The following is a 17,539-nucleotide window of genomic DNA, read 5'->3' on the forward strand; positions in this document are numbered from 1 at the left end:
TTATTTCTATAGAAAATTTTGTCAAAATGTTATTTCTATAGAAAATTTTGTCAAAATTTTATTTCTATAGAAAATTTTGTCAAAATTTTATTTCTATAGAAAATTTTGTCAAAATTTTATTTCTATAGAAAATTTTGTCAAAATTTTATTTCTATAGAAAATTTTGTCAAAATTTTATTTCTATGGAAAATTTTGTCAAAATTTTATTTCTATAGAAAATTTTGTCAAAATTTTATTTCTATAGAAAATTTTGTCAAAATTTTAATTCTATAGAAAGTTTTGTCAAAATTTTATTTCTATAGAAAATTTTGTCAAAATTTTATTTGTATAGAAAATTTTGTCAAAATTTTATTTCTATAGAAAATTTTGTCAAAATTTTATTTCTATAGAAAATTTTGTCAAAATTTTATTTCTATAGAAAATTTTGTCAAAATTTTATTTCTATAGAAAATTTTGTCAAAATTTTATTTCTATAGAAAGTTTTGTCAAAATTTTATTTCTATAGAAAATTTTGTCAAAATTTTATTTTATAGAAAATTTTGTCAAAATTTTATTTCTATAGAAAATTTTGTCAAAATTTTATTTCTATAGAAAATTTTGTCAAAATTTTATTTCTATAGAGAATTTTGTCAAAATTTTATTTCTATAGAAAATTTTGTCAAAATTTTATTTCTATAGAAAATTTTGTTAAAATTTTATTTCTATAGAAAATTTTGTCAAAATTTTATTTCTATAGAAAATGTTGTCAACATTTTATTTTAATTTTGTCAAACTGAATTATATACGTATTTAATCGGCCTTTTTTTTGCTTAATATGTACCCCGTATGGACTAACTTACAATAACTTGCCATCGGCAAGTGTTACCGCAACCCAAGTAATTCGATTGTGGATGACAGTCTTTAGTACAAGTTTCTATGCAATCCATGAATCCCCACCACGTCGAAAATGGTCGTACATGATATTTAAAATTCATTGGATATAGCTGAGTCACTATTGAGAAGTTGTACCAAGCCAAGTTACTATATTAAAGCATCGCTTCAGTACAATTATCAGATGTCCTTTTAGAAAAATTTAGAACGAAGCTAATAATAGCCCCTTCAAAGTGTTAGACACGTGCTAGACTTTTTGATCCAGATTATAAGCGCTAATACAAAATTAGTAAAAGATTAGATTTTCGACTTTTGTGTTTTTAATCGAATAGTCCATATTTATACATTCGATTTGAATTTTTAATAATTTTTTTCATTGTTCTATTTGACAAAAAGTTAACTAGTCAGTTTCGAATTTTAGAAAATTTTAAAAATCGTTAATTATTTTTTCTTAAAATTTCAGGTGATATAACCGATGAAGAAGCCAAGGCAGCAAGTCTCAAAAAACCCCAAGCACAAGTACAACCGCAACCGCAACACCAACCGCAATCACAACAGCACACAACGCAAAATCGTGATACTGACTCCGATGAATTCGAGGATTCTGATGAATTTGATGACGATGGTGGCTCATCAATGGAAAATCGTAAACCTCCTGCTGTGGCCGCTAATGCCGTTGTGAAATCACGTTTCTCCTGCGATCTATGTCAAGTGTATTTCGATTCACAGTTAGAATTGCAGAAACATGTAAAAATGCATTTCCTTAATGGACCTGGTTCGGTGACATTGACCGGTATCAAAACATACAAATCCTCATCTTCGTCCAACAAAAGTCGCAGCAGTAGTAGTGATGTCTTAGCAATGTCCTCATCGTAGAGAATCTCCATACCATATTCATACAAATCTAGAATAAGCCGTGAATATTTTTACATTAATTTTGTTTGGTTTGGTTGATTGTGCCACAAAATAACTGTGTTACTCGTATTACCCCTTGTTCACTAGTAATGTTCAAGCTAAAATTAAATGAAATTAATTCCATTTTTAGATTGGAATACAGATGCATTGTAAATTGTAGATTTGAATTGAATTAAATGAAAATGCCATATAAAAGCAACCATAATAATTTACCTGATCTTTTTCCAATATTTTTCCTTTTGTGTTGACTGGTGATTTAAACACAAAAATATTTTTGTGTGCCAGTTTTTGTTTTTATTATAATTCCGGTATATATGATACCCATACCAATTTTTCAAGTGTTGATTTTTGAATTGTTGATCATTATTATAAATTTATAATTTCATTTCGTAATTGTTTCCTTTTATTGATTTACTTGTTTTTTCTTAATAATTCTCTAAAAATAAATTGCTAGAGTGTAATAATTTATTTATGTATTTAAAAAAAAATACATCATATTTTCAGATTTTTAATCGTATATAATATAGCAATTGCTTATAATAATAAGAGCACACACACACAAATACACACCCCCACCCACATACATATATACGCGCGTTCGCAATTTGGTGGTGTGTCGCGAAATGGTGATTTGTTTTTTTACATTCACATACACATGCATACATGTATCACGTTTATTTACTGCTACCCCAATGCAGGCATATAATAGTCCTTACAACTAACTTTTCATATTTTGCAAATCAGTTCGTTATCCATAGCCATAATTGCATTCAATTATTAATAATAATTAATAGAAATAAAAATAGCATACAATAAAAATTAGCCTTTAAGCGGTCCTTTAGGCATTTAATATTAATTAAAATTAAAGAAAATCGAAAATCACAAATGAATGAACTTAAAAAAAAAAAACAAAACCAGAAAAACAATGTTACCACATACTTATATTATAGAAATGTGTGTCACAATAAAAATAAAAATTGCATATATTAGAAAAATTAATCAAAAGTAACAAATTTTATTTAATTTATGATGTATTTTCAACGGCATCTTATAATGGCCAATCTTTGTTGTTTAGATAATTTTATTAAATAGGTTTTCATTGGTCTGGTGTGGTGTTACAAGAAACCACTACGTAAATATTGCTTCGTCATCGCATGGTCTTCCAACATTATTAATCAATTGGCGGAATTTCACTAAAGTTACCAAAATCTGCAATAACCAAGAGCTAAGAGTCGGGACGTATTTATTTTGCAAGTCGGGCTTTTCCTAAATCAACTGATTGACCTGCCAAGTACGGTTTAAGGATTTCTTCAAGAAGATGATATCAAAAAGTGGTAAGTTTTTGGTCACACACAGAAAGAAGTAGTTTTTCGAAATCGTGTGAAAAGTGACTCTTCTTAGTCGATGGCTGCCTCAAAAATGACTTATGGAAGATGCAATGGTTGGGAAGAAACCAAATGTGACACATCACGAATGTGCTAGTCTTCTCAAATCGGAGAAGCAAATACTCTAAACTATAAAATAAATATCTGATAGCAAATTAAAGGCTAATTTTTTAGTTTTATCTTTTTGGTAACACTGGTTTAAACAGCTGAGGTACGTTTCGTGTTTTGTTTCACTGTCAAACATCTACAGTTTAACCATGAATCGTCCTTCAAGGGAGCCACCGTGGTGCAATGGTTGGCATGCCCGCCTTGCATACACAAGGTCGTGGGTTCGATTCCTGCTTCGACCGAACACCAAAAAGTTTTTCAGCGGTGGATTATCCCACCTCAGAAATGCTGGTGACATTTCTGAGGGTTTCAAAACTTCTCTAAGTGGTTTCACTGCAATGTGGAACGCCGTTCGGACTCGGCTATAAAAAGGAGGTCCCTTGTCATTGAGCTTAACATGGAATCGGGCAGCACTCAGTGATAAGAGAGAAGTTCACCAATGTGGTATCACAATGGACTGAATAGTCTGAGCCTGATACATCGGGCTGCCACCTAAAGGTGGGTATTAAGTTCGAGTTTAGCCGCTAAAAACGTCATTTTTTCACGATTACTTTTCTTTAATAATCCATTTTAAGGAATACAAACTTTGTGAAAATAGGCTTTGGGCTTTTCCCCATCATGTTATAATAAAATTTGCAACAAATACGTATAATTTCATGCATTTTTCTTACTGATTTAGTTTTCACTTTAGCGATTTTAGCGGCTAAACTCGAACTTAATACTCACCTTAACCTTCAAATGAAGAACGCTTGCGAATTTTTGAATTTTATTATCGAAATGTGTGCTTTGTTAAGTTTTAAGGACTACCCAGCGGCGGAAATCGCTCTTCATAAGGCCTTATGAAAGGCATTTATTTGCAGACACAAGGCATTAATGTCCCATTACATATTCAGTGATTTTTTTTTCGACCAAGGGCTCCGACTTCAACTTACAGCATAAGGGCTAATATAAGGTCATTATTTTAAGGCCTTTTAGGAGTTGTCTCAAATAAGTTCTATATAAGGTGTGATAAAGTGAGGCTATACCGGTCGAATTTTCAACTATCGAAAGTCTACTTTTTATACCCTAAACCACATAGTGGTCAGGGTATAATAACTTTGATCGGCCAAAAAATGTGCCTACCAGAAATATTGATTTTAGACCCCATAAAATATATACCGATCGACTCAGAATCACCTCCTGAGTCGATCTAGCGCTTGGTGTCCGTCCGTCCGTCTGTCCATGTATTTGTTGTTCACAGGATTCCGGTCGCAATTATTAACCGATTTTGATGATATTTGGTACAGGGAGTTTTTTGGGCACAAGGACGAACGCTATTGAATTTGGAAGAAATCGGATCAAATTTAGATATAACTCCCATATATATATGTATCGCCCGATTTCGACAAATGGGGTCACGTTGCGCTTTTTTACAAACGGATCGTCACCAAATTTGGCAAAAAGTAATCTTCTTCATCACCCTTCAAGTCTGCAAAATTTCATCCAAATCGGTTTAGATTTAGATATAGCTCTCATATATATGTATAGCCCGATTTTCCCAAATTTGGCCATAAAACCCTTATTTATCAACCGATCTTACTCAAAGTTGGCTTACTATAGTCTTCTATAGTACTAACAATGTGTGCCAAATATCATAGAAATCGGTTCAGATTTAGCTATAGCGCCCATATATATGTACCGCCCGATTTTTCTAAATTTGCCATAAAACCCTTATTTATCAACCTTATTTATCAACCGATAATACTCAACGTTGGCTAAATGTAATCTTCTATAGCACGAACAATATGTGCAAAATTTCATCGAATTCGGTTCAGATTTAGATATAGCTCCCATATATATGTATAGCCCGATTTTCCCAAATTTGACCAAAGAACCTTTATTTATTAATTGATCTTACTCAAAGTTGGCTAGATCCAGTCCTATATAGTACTAACTGTATGTGCAAAATTTCATCGAAATCGGTTCAGATGTAGATATATATATTGCCCATTTTTGAAAAATGTCCCCTATTAACCTTATGTTTAAGCACAGAGGCCTCATTTCTTAACTGATATTTCTCCAATTTAGCACAAGATCACCTTCTGTGGTTTCAATTAAATCCGAAAAATATCTAACTCGGTTCAGATTTATATATAGCTCCCATATATATAGATCGCTCGATTTTCTCAAATTTGGCCATAATACTCTTATTTATTTACCAATGCTACTCAAGTTTCAAATTTTTATGTATTATCCGATAGTATTTAGAATTACATGTAACTCTTAACAGGTTGGCTGATAAGTCCCCGGTCTAACAAAGAAAAACACATTTTTTTTGTCAAAATTCGTTTTTATTATTCAACATAGTTCCCTTCAAGAGCGATACGACGATTATAACGACCTTCCAATTTTTTGATACCATTTTGGTAGTACTCCTTCGGTTTTGCCTCAAAATAGGCCTCAGTTTCGGCGATCACCTCTTCATTGCAGCCAAATTTTTTTCCCTGCGAGCATCCTTTTGAGGTCTAAGAACAAGAAAAAGTCGCTGGGGGCCAGATCTGGAGAATACGGTGGGTGGGGAAGCAATTCGAAGCCCAATTCATGAAGTTTTGCCATCGTTCTCAATGACTTGTGGCACGGTGCGTTGTCTTGGTGGAACAACACTTTTTTCTTCTTCATATGGGGCCGTTTTGCCGCGATTTCGACCTTCAAACGCTTCAATAACGTCATATAATAGTCACTGTTGATGGTTTTTCCCTTCTCAAGATAATCGATAAAAATTATTCCATGTGCATCCCAAAAAATAGAGGCCATTACTTTGCCAGCGGACTTTTGAGTCTTTCCACGCTTCGGAGACGGTTCACCGGTCGGTGTCCACTCAGTCGACTGTCGATTGGACTCAGGAGTGTAGTGATGGAGCCATGTTTCATCCATTGTCACATATCGACGGAAAAACTCGGGTGTATTACGAGTTAACAGCTGTAAACACCGCTCAGAATCATCAACACGTTGTTTTTGGTCAAATGTGACAAAATTTTTTATAGAAATAAAATTTTGACAAAATTTTCTATAGAAATAACATTTTGACAAAATTTTCTATAGAAACAAGTAAGGAAAGTCTAAAGTCGAGCGGGGCCGACTATATTATACCCTGCACCACTTTGTAGATCTAAATTTTCGATACCATATCACATCCGTCGAATGTTTTGGGGGCTATATAAAGGGTGATTCTTTTGAGGTTAGGATTTTCATGCATTAGTATTTGACAGATCACGTGGGATTTCAGACATGGTGTCAAAGAGAAAGATGCTCAGTATGCTTTGACATTTCATCATGAATAGACTTACGATCTGCCACAACGTCGAATTTTCAGTGAATGGGCCCTAGAAAAGTTGGCAGAAAATCCGCTTTTTTATCGACAAATTTTGTTCAGCGATGAGGCTCATTTCTGGTTGAATGGCTACGTAAATAAGCAAAATTGCCGCATTTGGAGTGAAGACCAACCAGAAGCCGTTCAAGAACTGCCCATGCATCCCGAAAAATGCACTGTTTGGTGTGGTTTGTACGCTGGTGGAATCATTGGACCGTATTTTTTCAAAGATGCTGTTGGACGCAACGTTACGGTGAATGGCGATCGCTATCGTTCGATGCTAACAAACTTTTTGTTGCCAAAAATGGAAGAACTGAACTTGGTTGACATGTGGTTTCAACAAGATGGCGCTACATGCCACACAGCTCGCGATTCTATGGCCATTTTGAGGGAAAACTTCGGAGAACAATTCATCTCAAGAAATGGACCGGTAAGTTGGCCACCAAGATCATGCGATTTGACGCCTTTAGACTATTTTTTGTGGGGCTACGTCAAGTCTAAAGTCTACAGAAATAAGCCAGCAACTATTCCAGCTTTGGAAGACAACATTTCCGAAGAAATTCGGGCTATTCCGGCCGAAATGCTCGAAAAAGTTGCCCAAAATTGGACTTTCCGAATGGACCACCTAAGACGCAGCCGCGGTCAACATTTAAATGAAATTATCTTCAAAAAGTAAATGTCATGGACCAATCTAACGTTTCAAATAAAGAACCGATGAGATTTTGCAAATTTTATGCGTTTTTTTTAAAAAAAAGTTATCAAGCTCTTAACAAATCACCCTTTATAAAGGTTTGTCCCAAATACATACATTTAAATATCACTCGATCTGGACAGAATTTGATAGAAATCAGAAAAAACATATATATGGGAGCTATATCTAAATCTGAACAGATTTCAACCAAATTTGGCACGCATAGCTACAATGCTAATTCTACTCCCTGTTCATTAGCCACTGTGGTCATATGAGTGTAAATCGGGCGAACGATATATATGGGAGCTATATCTAAATCTGAACCGATTTCAAAAATTTGGCACAGTTGACTACACTACTAATTGTACTTCTAGTGCGAAATTTCAACCAAATTGGAGTAAAATTCTGGATTCTGCGACCGTATTAGTCCATATGGGGCGAAAGATATATATGGGAGCTATATCTAAATCTAGACCGATTTCAATAAAATTTGGCACAAAATTTGGCAAAATTTTAAGCAAATAAGGGTAAAACTCTGGGGGGTTACTCTGTATTGCGATGCGTAAGAAAAATTGTCGCGAATCGAGTAATTGGTACTCAGTAATTCGTTTTCGTATCTACCTTGCGCATCTAGTTTTCGCAAATCTGGCATCACCGCACTCTATAATGCGAAAGCGTATGTCAAACTCGTTCGTTGATCGCAAAAATCGTGCGCAAACAAAATAGCAATCGCAAAGTAACAAATATGTAAGTAAGCACAATTAAATTTTTATATTTGTATCTAAATTGTTTATTGTTTTAGGGAAAAACCAAAAAAGTTACAGACACAGCAACGTCAGTTCCAAACTTTGGTAGACTTTATGGTCTCTTCCGCAGTTACCTCAAATTGTATGTGCTTGGGACAAAGTATTCGTTCAATCACCTCGCAAACTTCTTTTAAGCAGCGCGACATAGATTGCTCTGATAGTCCTAAAAGATGGTCTTGGCCGATTTGTAGATAACCACCTTGTCCAAGCAATTTCAAAGCAGCGGCCACTTTTATTGGAGTTGGAATGGCGGTGGATTTATTTGGAACGACGAGGTCGTCTTTAATAGCGTTTAATACATACATAAACGCATCTTTATTAAGACGAAATCTATAAAAATGAAATATTCGAAAACGTTTGTCACATAATTTGAGTTTCCATTTTCTTACCCGTGGTCACTTAGGGAGAGTATATTTGACCGATCTCGCAAAATTCTTCTTGTAATTCGTTCATGTTAATTTTCTTCAAACCATAACGCTATCGAATCCATAATTATTACTTTTTTGTTATAAACGATTAGCAAGTTTTAAAAGAACACGCACCGAACGGAAGATTGTTTAAAATGTTTTTTTTTACAATTTTTTGACATTTCTTTTTATCATTTTCGTTATTGTTTACATTGTGCAGCCAGCGTTGTCATATTTTCGCTTTATTTTGCTAAAGCGTTGCCATATTTTCAGTTTACTTTGCGAAAGCGTTTGCGCAAGTGATACAGAGTACCGAATTGTACTCTTAACGCATTTAACTATCGCATCGCATTTGCTTTCGTATCGCAATACAGAGTAACCCCCCTGGCTTCTGGGGCTATATAAGTCCATATCGGGCGAAATATATATATGGGAGCTATATCTAAATCTGAACCGATTTCTTCCAAAATCAATAGGGTTCTATTCTGAGCCAAAACACTTACTTGTGCCAAATTTGAAGTCGATTGGACAAAAACTGCGACCTAGACTTTGATTACAAAAATGTGTTCACGGACAGACGGACATGGCTATATCGACTCAGGAGCCCACCCTGAGTATTTTTGCCAAAGACACGATGTGTCTATCTCGTCTCCTTCTGGGTGTTGTAAACATATGCACTAACTTATAATACCCAGTGTGGCGCAGGGTATAAAAGTTTTGAAAAAATTATCTATAGAAATAAAATTTTGACAAAATTTTCTATAGAAATAAAATTTTGACAAAATTTTCTATAGAAATAAAATTTTGACAAAATTTTCTATAGAAATAAAATTTTGACAAAATTTTCTATAGAAATAAAATTTTGACAAAATTTTCTATAGAAATAAAATTTTGACAAAATTTTCTATAGAAATAAAATTTTGACAAAATTTTCTATAGAAATAAAATTTTGACAAAATTTTCTATAGAAATAAAATTTTGACAAAAATTTTTATAGAAATAAAATTTTGACAAAATTTTCGATAGAAATAAAGTTTTGAAAAATTTTCTATAGAAGTAAAATTTTGACAAAATTTTCTCTAGAAATAAAATTTTGACAAAATTTTCTATAAAAATAATGTTTTGATAAAATTTTCTATAGAAATAAAATTTTGACAAAATTTTCTATAGAAATAAAATTTTGACAAAATTTTCTATAGAAATAAAATTTTGACAAAATTTTCTATAGAAATAAAATTTTAACAAAATTTTCTATAGAAATAAAATTTTTACAAAATTTTCTATGGAAATAAAATTTTGACAAAATTTTCTATAGAAATAAAATTTTGACAAAATTTTCCAATCTCTATTGATATCGGAAAATCCCTTTTGATATGGGAAAAATCGGTTCAAAGTTAGATTTAGCTGTCATATATTTATCATCGATTTGTTCATGATCGAGGTGTTTGTCAACCGATATTCTCTAAATTTCGTACATCCGAGTCTCGTAAAACCTAGCAAATATGACTCAAAAACCTCGCCCGATATGAATTTAATTAGGTTTCATACACTGAAAGAAGAGTTTTCGTTTCTGTGAACCGACATTTTAGATGAGCGAATTTAGTTTGACGCTAGAAAATTTTCTTTAAAATCAAAAAGAGATTAGAAACCATCGTGGCAGGGATTTTCATATATAACTCCTAAAATGAGTCATCTCCCCCCAGCCAGATATATAGATATACAGAAAAAAATATTTGTTGTATTCAATCACGAAATTAATTGTCCAATTAAAAAATCATTTGATACAATTAAATTTTATGATTGATTTTTATTAAATTTTTAATTGAATATTGTTTTCAATTCAATTACATTTTTAATTGGAACAAGTATTTACGGCCGTAAGTTCGGCCAGGCCGAATCTTATGTACCCTCCACCATGGATTGCGTAGAAACTTCTACGAAAGACTGTCATCCACAATCGAATTACTTGGGTTGTGGTATCTTAAAACTTCTTAACATCGTTTTTTAAATTGTGAGTTAGTCCATACGTGGTATATACTACACAAAAAAGGTATGTATAGGTAAGTCTACAAATAATTACGAATCGATATGGACTTTTGCACGGTACGTAGAGACCCAGAATTGAAATATAGGGGTCGCTTATATGGGGGCTATATACAAATATGAACTTGATATGGACCAAGTTTTGTGTGATTGGGGATCGATTTATCTGAGGCCTATATATAACTATAGACCGATATGGACCTAGTTAGGCATGGTTGACTCGGATGAACTTTGCTCCTCCATGAGGCTCCAAAACCAAATCTTAGGATCGGTTTATATGGGGGCTATATATGATTATGGACTGATATGGACCACTTTTGGAATGGTTGTTAAATATCATAGACTACCACCACATACCAAATTTCAGATGAATTTTGCTTCTCCAAAAGGCACCGGAGGTCAAATCTGGGGATCGGTTTATATGAGGGCTATATATAATTACGGACTGATATGAACTAATTCCTGCATGGTTGTTGGATACCATATACTAACATCACATACCAAATTTTAACCGAATCGGATGAATTTTGCTCTTCCAAGGGGCTCCGGAGGTCAAATCTGGGGATCGGTTTATATGGGGCCTATATATATTTATGGACCGATTTTGGCCAATTTTTGCATGGGTGTTTCATGCCATATATTAACACCACGTACCAACTTTCAACTGAATCAGATGAATTTTGGTCTTCCAAGAGGCTCCGGAGGTCAAATCTGATGATCGGTTTATATGGGGGCTATATATAATTATGGACCGATATGGACAAATTTTTGTATATCATTAGAGACCATATACTAACATCAACAACCAAATTTCAGCCGGATCGGATGACATTTGCTTCTATTAGAGGCTCCGCAAGCCAAATCGGGGGATCGGTTTATATGGGGGCTAAATATAATTATGGACCGATGTGGACCAGTTTTTGCATGATTGTTAGAGACTATATTCTAATACCATGTACCAAATTTCAGCCGGATCGGATGAAATTTGCTTCTATTAGAGGCTTCGCAAGCCAAATCGGGGGATCGGTTTATATGGGGGCTATATGTAATTATGGACCGATGTGGTCCAATTTTTGCATGGTTGTTTGAGACCATATACTAACACCATGTACCAAATTTCAGCCGGATCGGATGAAAGTTGCTTCTCTTGGAGGATTCGCAAGCCGAATTTGGGGGTCCGTTTTCAACAGACGGACGGACGGGCATGCTCAGATCGAATCAGAATTTCACCACGACCCAGAATATGTATACTTTATGGGGTCTTAGAGTAATATTTCGATGTGTTACAAACGGAATGACAAAGTTAATATACCACCATCCTATGGTGGAGGGTATAGAAATCGTGGTGAAAATTCGGAGGAAACATGTATAGCCAGGTTTATGAAGATTGGTATCCTGCAGTTTCAATAACTTCATAATACAAATTCCTTAATCTTCATGTTCAGGTCCAATTCGTATGAAATTTGCAATAATTCGTAAAATGGACTTTCGTTTGTCCAAAATTTCGTTTCAGATTTCTTCTTTGGGTGTACAAAAAAATGTATTATTACGAAAAAAAAAGAACTTATTTTTTTTTAATTTTTTACTTTTTATCCTTATAATCAAATAAATAAAAGTGTCCATGGATTTTTTAAATAATATGTTTATTTATTTATATATATTTAATTTCTTATTAAATATTCAATTATTTAATACACATAAGTTGTTATATGGAGACGTTTGCTAAGATTCATACAGTACATTTTCATATAAGCAAAACATTTAATTGTTTATTATTATTCTATATCAGTTTGGTTTTTGTGATATAATTTTTGCAAATATTTTATTGTAGTAGTTTTTTTAACAGTTGTCTTTTATTTTTGGGGATTGACTTTGCTTTGAAAATTTTAAAATATTTAATTCATTTATATACTTGATAGTTTCTCTAATAAAACATCTATAGTATTGCGATTTAAAGATAAAGCGCATTTTGATTTTATTTTTTTTAGTACATATATATTTATGTTTAAAATCAAATATTTTCGTTAAACATACTATATGCATTATTTTTTAAATTATGTAATATTTAGTAAACAACAAATGATAATAATAGTAATATATAACTAAAATTAAATTTGATTTCGTTCTAAAAATTATATGATAGATATATTTGTTTTATATTTATAACCGCAATGGAGTTTATTCCAAATAAATTTTTTACTTAGCTTTCTAAATGATTCATAATTTTAGTGAAACAATTTATGTTTTAATTTCTTGTTTTTTAACATATTAAAAAAATATTTATTTGAATTTTGTGGCGATATGTTTTATAATCATCTATTTTGGCAAGTGGCATAGAAGGCTTAAAATTCAGAGAAATGTATTCCGAAGGTAAAAAATACAATCGAACATGGTTTTGTATAATTTTTTTTCTTTTATATACTGAGCAAAATATTATCGTTAGGATACAGATTTCATGTGCTTTCTGATACAAAGATTGTTTACTTGGCCAAAAGTTGATAAATTTTTTATTGAAGACATTTTATTCTTAGAGTTAGTTGATTAGACTTTAAAATGGGTATTTTTACATGAAGCAAAATGTTTTTGGATTAAGGCTTTAATGATTCTAAAAATTCTTCAAAATTAAAGAAACCCTCTTTAAATTCATTGAGAGCAAAATGTTGAAAAAATTTTCTATAGAAATAAAATTTTGACAAAATTTTATGATAGAAAAAAATTTTGACAAAATTTATTATAGAAAAAAAGATTTTACAAAATTTTCTTAGAAATGAAATTTTGACAAAATTTTCTATTACAAAAAAAAAAAAATTAACAAAATTTATTATAGAAATAAATAACTTTGACAAAATTTACTATACAATACAAATTTTGGCTAAATTTCTATACAATTAAAATTTTGACAAAATTTCTATAGAAATAAAATTTTAACAGAATTTTCTATAGAAATAAAATTTTGACCAAATTTTCTATAAAAATAAAATTTTAACAAATTTTATTATAGAAGCAAATAATTTTGACTAATTTTTCTACAGAAATAAAATTTTGACAAAATTTTCTATAAAAAGAAAATTTATTACAGAAAAAAATAATTTTGACAAAATTTATTATAGAAATAAATAATTTTGACCAAATTTTCTATAGAATTATAATTTTGAGAATATTTTCTATAGAAATAAAATTTTGACAAAATTTCCTATAGAAATAAAATTTTGACAAAATGTTCTATAGAGATAAAATTTTGAAAACATTTTCTATACAGACAAAATTTTGACAAAATTGTCTATAGAAATAAAATTTTGAAACAATTTTCTATAGAAATAAAATTTTGACAAAATTTTCTATACAGACAAAATATTCTATAGAAATAAAATTTTGACCAAATTTTCTATAGAAATACAATTTTGAGAATATTTTCTATAGAAATAAAATTTTGACAAAATTTCCTATAGAAATAAAATTTTGACAAATTTTTCTATAGAGATAAAATTTTGAAAACATTTTCTATACAGACAAAATTTTACAAAATTTTCTATAGAAATAAAATTTTGAAAAAATTTTCTATAGAAATAAAATTTTGACAAAATTTTCTATACAGAAAAAATTTTGACAAAATTTTCTATAGAAATAAAATTTTGACCAAATTTTCTATAGAAATAAATAATTTTGACCAAATTTTCTATAGAATTAAAATTTTGATAAAATTTTCTATAGAAATAAAATTTTGACAAAATTTTCTAAAGAAATATAATTTTGACAAATTTTTCTATAGAAATAAAATTTTGACAAAATTTCCTAAAGAAATAAAATTTTGACAAAATTTTCTATAGAGATAAAATTTTTAAAACATTTTCTAAAGAGACAAAATTTTCTACAGAAATAAAATTTTGACAAAATGGTCTATAGAGATAAAATTTTGAAAACATTTTCTATACAGACAAAATTTTCAATAGAAATAAAATTTTGACAAAAGTTTCAATAGAAATAAAATTTTGACAGAATTTTCAATAGAAATAAAATTTTGACAAAATTTTCTATAGAAATAAAATTTTGACAAAATTTTCTATAGAAATAAAATTTTGACAAAATTTTCTATAGAAATAAAAATTTGACAAAATTTTCTATAGAAATAAAATTTTGACAAAATTTTCTATAGAAATAAAATTTTGACCAAATTTTCTATAGAAATAAAATTTTGACAAAATTTCCTTAGAAATGAAATTTTGACAAAATTTTCTATAGAAATAAAATTTTGACCAAATTTTCTACAGAAATAAAATTTTGACAAAATTTTCAATAGAAATAAAATTTTGACAAAATTTTCTATAGAAATAAAATTTTGACAAAATTTTCTATAGAAATAAAATTTTGACAAAATTTCCTTAGAAATGAAATTTTGACAAAATTTTCTATAGAAATAAGATGTTGACAAAATTTTCTATAGAAATAAAATGTTGACAAAATTTTCTATAAAAAAAAAATTTTAACAAAATTTATTTTAGGAGCAAATAATGTTGACAAACTTTTCTATAGAAATAAAATTTTGACAAAATTTTCTATAGAATAAAATTTTGACAAAATTTTATGATAGAAAAAAATTTTGACAAAATTTTATGATAGAAAAAAATTTTGACAAAATTTATTATAGAAAAAAATTTTGACAAAATTTATTATAGAAACAAGATTTGACAACATTTTCATTGTCAAAATTTTCTAGAAACAAGATTTGACAACATTTTCATTGTCAAGATTTTCTATGGAAATAATATTTTGACTAAATTTTCTATAGAAATAAAATTTTGACAAATTTTCTATAGAAATAAAAGTTTGACAAAATTTTCTATAGAGATAAAATTTTTAAAACATTTTCTAGAGAGACAAAATTTTCTACAGAAATAAAATTTTGACAAAATTGTCTATAGAGATAACATTTTGAAAACATTTTCTATACAGGCAAAATTTTGACAAAATTTTCTATAGAAATAAAATTTTGACAAAAGTTTCAATAGAAATAAAATTTTGACAGAATTTTCAATAGAAATAAAATTTTGACAAAATTTTCTATAGAAATAAAATTTTGACAAAATTTTCTATAGAAATAAAATTTTGACAAAATTTTCTATAGAAATAAAAATTTGACAAAATTTTCTATAGAAATAAAATTTTGACAAAATTTTCTATAGAAATAAAATTTTGACAAAATTTCCTTAGAAATGAAATTTTGACAAAATTTTCTATAGAAATAAAATTTTGACCAAATTTTCTACAGAAATAAAATTTTGACAAAATTTTCAATAGAAATAAAATTTTGACAAAATTTTCTATAGAAATAAAATTTTGACAAAATTTTCTATAGAAATAAAATTTTGACAAAATTTTCTATAGAAATAAAATTTTGACAAAATTTCCTTAGAAATGAAATTTTGACAAAATTTTCTATAGAAATAAGATGTTGACAAAATTTTCTATAGAAATAAAATGTTGACAAAATTTTCTATAAAAATGAAATTTTGACTGAATTTTCTATAGAAATAAAATTGTGAGCAAATTTTCTATAGAAATAAAATTTTGACCAACAACAAAATTTTAACAAAATTTATTATAGGAGCAAATAATGTTGACAAACTTTTCTATAGAAATAAAATTTTGACAAAATTTTCTATAGAAATAAAATTTTGACTAAATTTTATGATAGAAAAAAATTTTGACAAAATTTATTATAGAAAAAAATTTTGACAAAATTTATTATAGAAAAAAATTTTGACAAAATTTATTATAGAAACAAGATTTGACAACATTTTCATTTTCAAAATTTTCTAGAAACAAGATTTGACAACATTTTCATTGTCAAAATTTTCTATGGAAATTTTGACAAAATTTTCTATAGAAATAAAAGTTTGACAAAATTTTCTATAAAAATAAAATTTTAACAAATTTTATTATAGAAGCAAATAATTTTGACAAAGTTTTCTATGGAAATAAAACTTTGACAAAATTTTCTATAAAAATAAAATTTTAACAAAATTTATTATAGAAAAAAAAATAATTTTGACAAATTTATTATAGAAATATAATTTTGACAAAATTTTCTATGTAAATAAAATTTTGACAAAATTTTCTATAGAGATAAAATTTTGAAAACATTTTCTATAGAGACAAAATTTTGATAAAATTTGATAATAGAAAAAAATTTTGACAAATTTTAATAGAAAAAAAAATTGACAAAATTTTCTTAGAAGTGAAATTTTGACAAAATTTTCTATAGAAATAAAATGTTGACAAAATTTTCGATAGAAATGAAATTTTGACTGAATTTTCTATAGAAATAAAACTTTGACCAAATTTTCTGTAAAAATAAAATTTTTACAAAATTTTCTATAGAAATATAGTTTTGACAAAATTTTTTATAAAAATAAAATTTTAACAAAATTTATTATAGAAGCAAATAATTTGACAAAATTTTCTATAGAAATAAAAACTTGACAAATAGAAATAAAATTTTGACAAAATTTCCTATGGAAATAAAATTTTGACAAAATTTCCTAAAGAAATAAAATTTTGACAAAATTTCCTAAAGAAATAAAATATTGACAAAATTTTCAATAGAGATAAAATTTTGACAAAATTTTATGATAGAAAAAGATTTTAACAAAATTTTACGATAAAAAAAATTTAACAAAATTTATTATAGAAAAAAAAAATTAGACAAAATTTTCTTAGGAATGAAGTTTTGACAAACTTTTCTATAGAAATAAAATTTTGAAAAAAATTGTATATAAATAAAATTTTGACAAAATTTGCTATAGAAATAATAAATATATAAAATAATATTTTGACAAAATGTGTTATTGAAATCAGGGATCCGGAGCGGTCCATTTTTTTCGCTCCGCTCCGCTCCCGCTCCGGAGAAAAAAAAACCGCTCCGCTCCTCGCTCCGCTCCGAGAAAAAAAAAATCGCTCCGCTCCGC

The 17,539-nt window shown here is 28.9% G+C and overlaps 1 protein-coding gene and 2 long non-coding RNA genes across 3 annotated transcripts in view; 2 read left to right on the top strand and 1 right to left on the bottom strand.

Annotated features, from left to right (window-relative positions):
* Positions 1 to 1,993, top strand: part of hang (hangover) — a 49,938-nt gene extending 47,945 nt beyond the window's left edge. Inside the window, exon 9 of the mRNA XM_075302407.1 lies at positions 1,334 to 1,993. Within this exon, the coding sequence (XP_075158522.1) occupies positions 1,334 to 1,746 (413 nt within the window). The 3' untranslated portion in view covers positions 1,747 to 1,993. The remainder of the gene's footprint in view (positions 1 to 1,333) is intronic.
* Positions 1,994 to 7,852: 5,859 nt separating this feature from the next.
* Positions 7,853 to 8,492, top strand: LOC142230683 (uncharacterized). Its single transcript, XR_012720774.1, has 2 exons — positions 7,853 to 8,065; positions 8,121 to 8,492. It is a non-coding gene; the product is annotated as an uncharacterized LOC142230683 (long non-coding RNA).
* On the bottom strand, positions 8,085 to 8,918 carry LOC142230685 (uncharacterized). The gene is made up of 2 exons (XR_012720775.1): positions 8,514 to 8,918; positions 8,085 to 8,454 (listed from the first exon to the last, which is right to left on the bottom strand). It is a non-coding gene; the product is annotated as an uncharacterized LOC142230685 (long non-coding RNA).
* Positions 8,919 to 17,539: the final 8,621 nt, after the last annotated feature.

The sequence above is a fragment of the Haematobia irritans genome, chromosome 3, assembly GCF_050003625.1.
Source record: "Haematobia irritans isolate KBUSLIRL chromosome 3, ASM5000362v1, whole genome shotgun sequence".
Lineage (NCBI taxonomy): Eukaryota > Metazoa > Arthropoda > Insecta > Diptera > Muscidae > Haematobia > Haematobia irritans.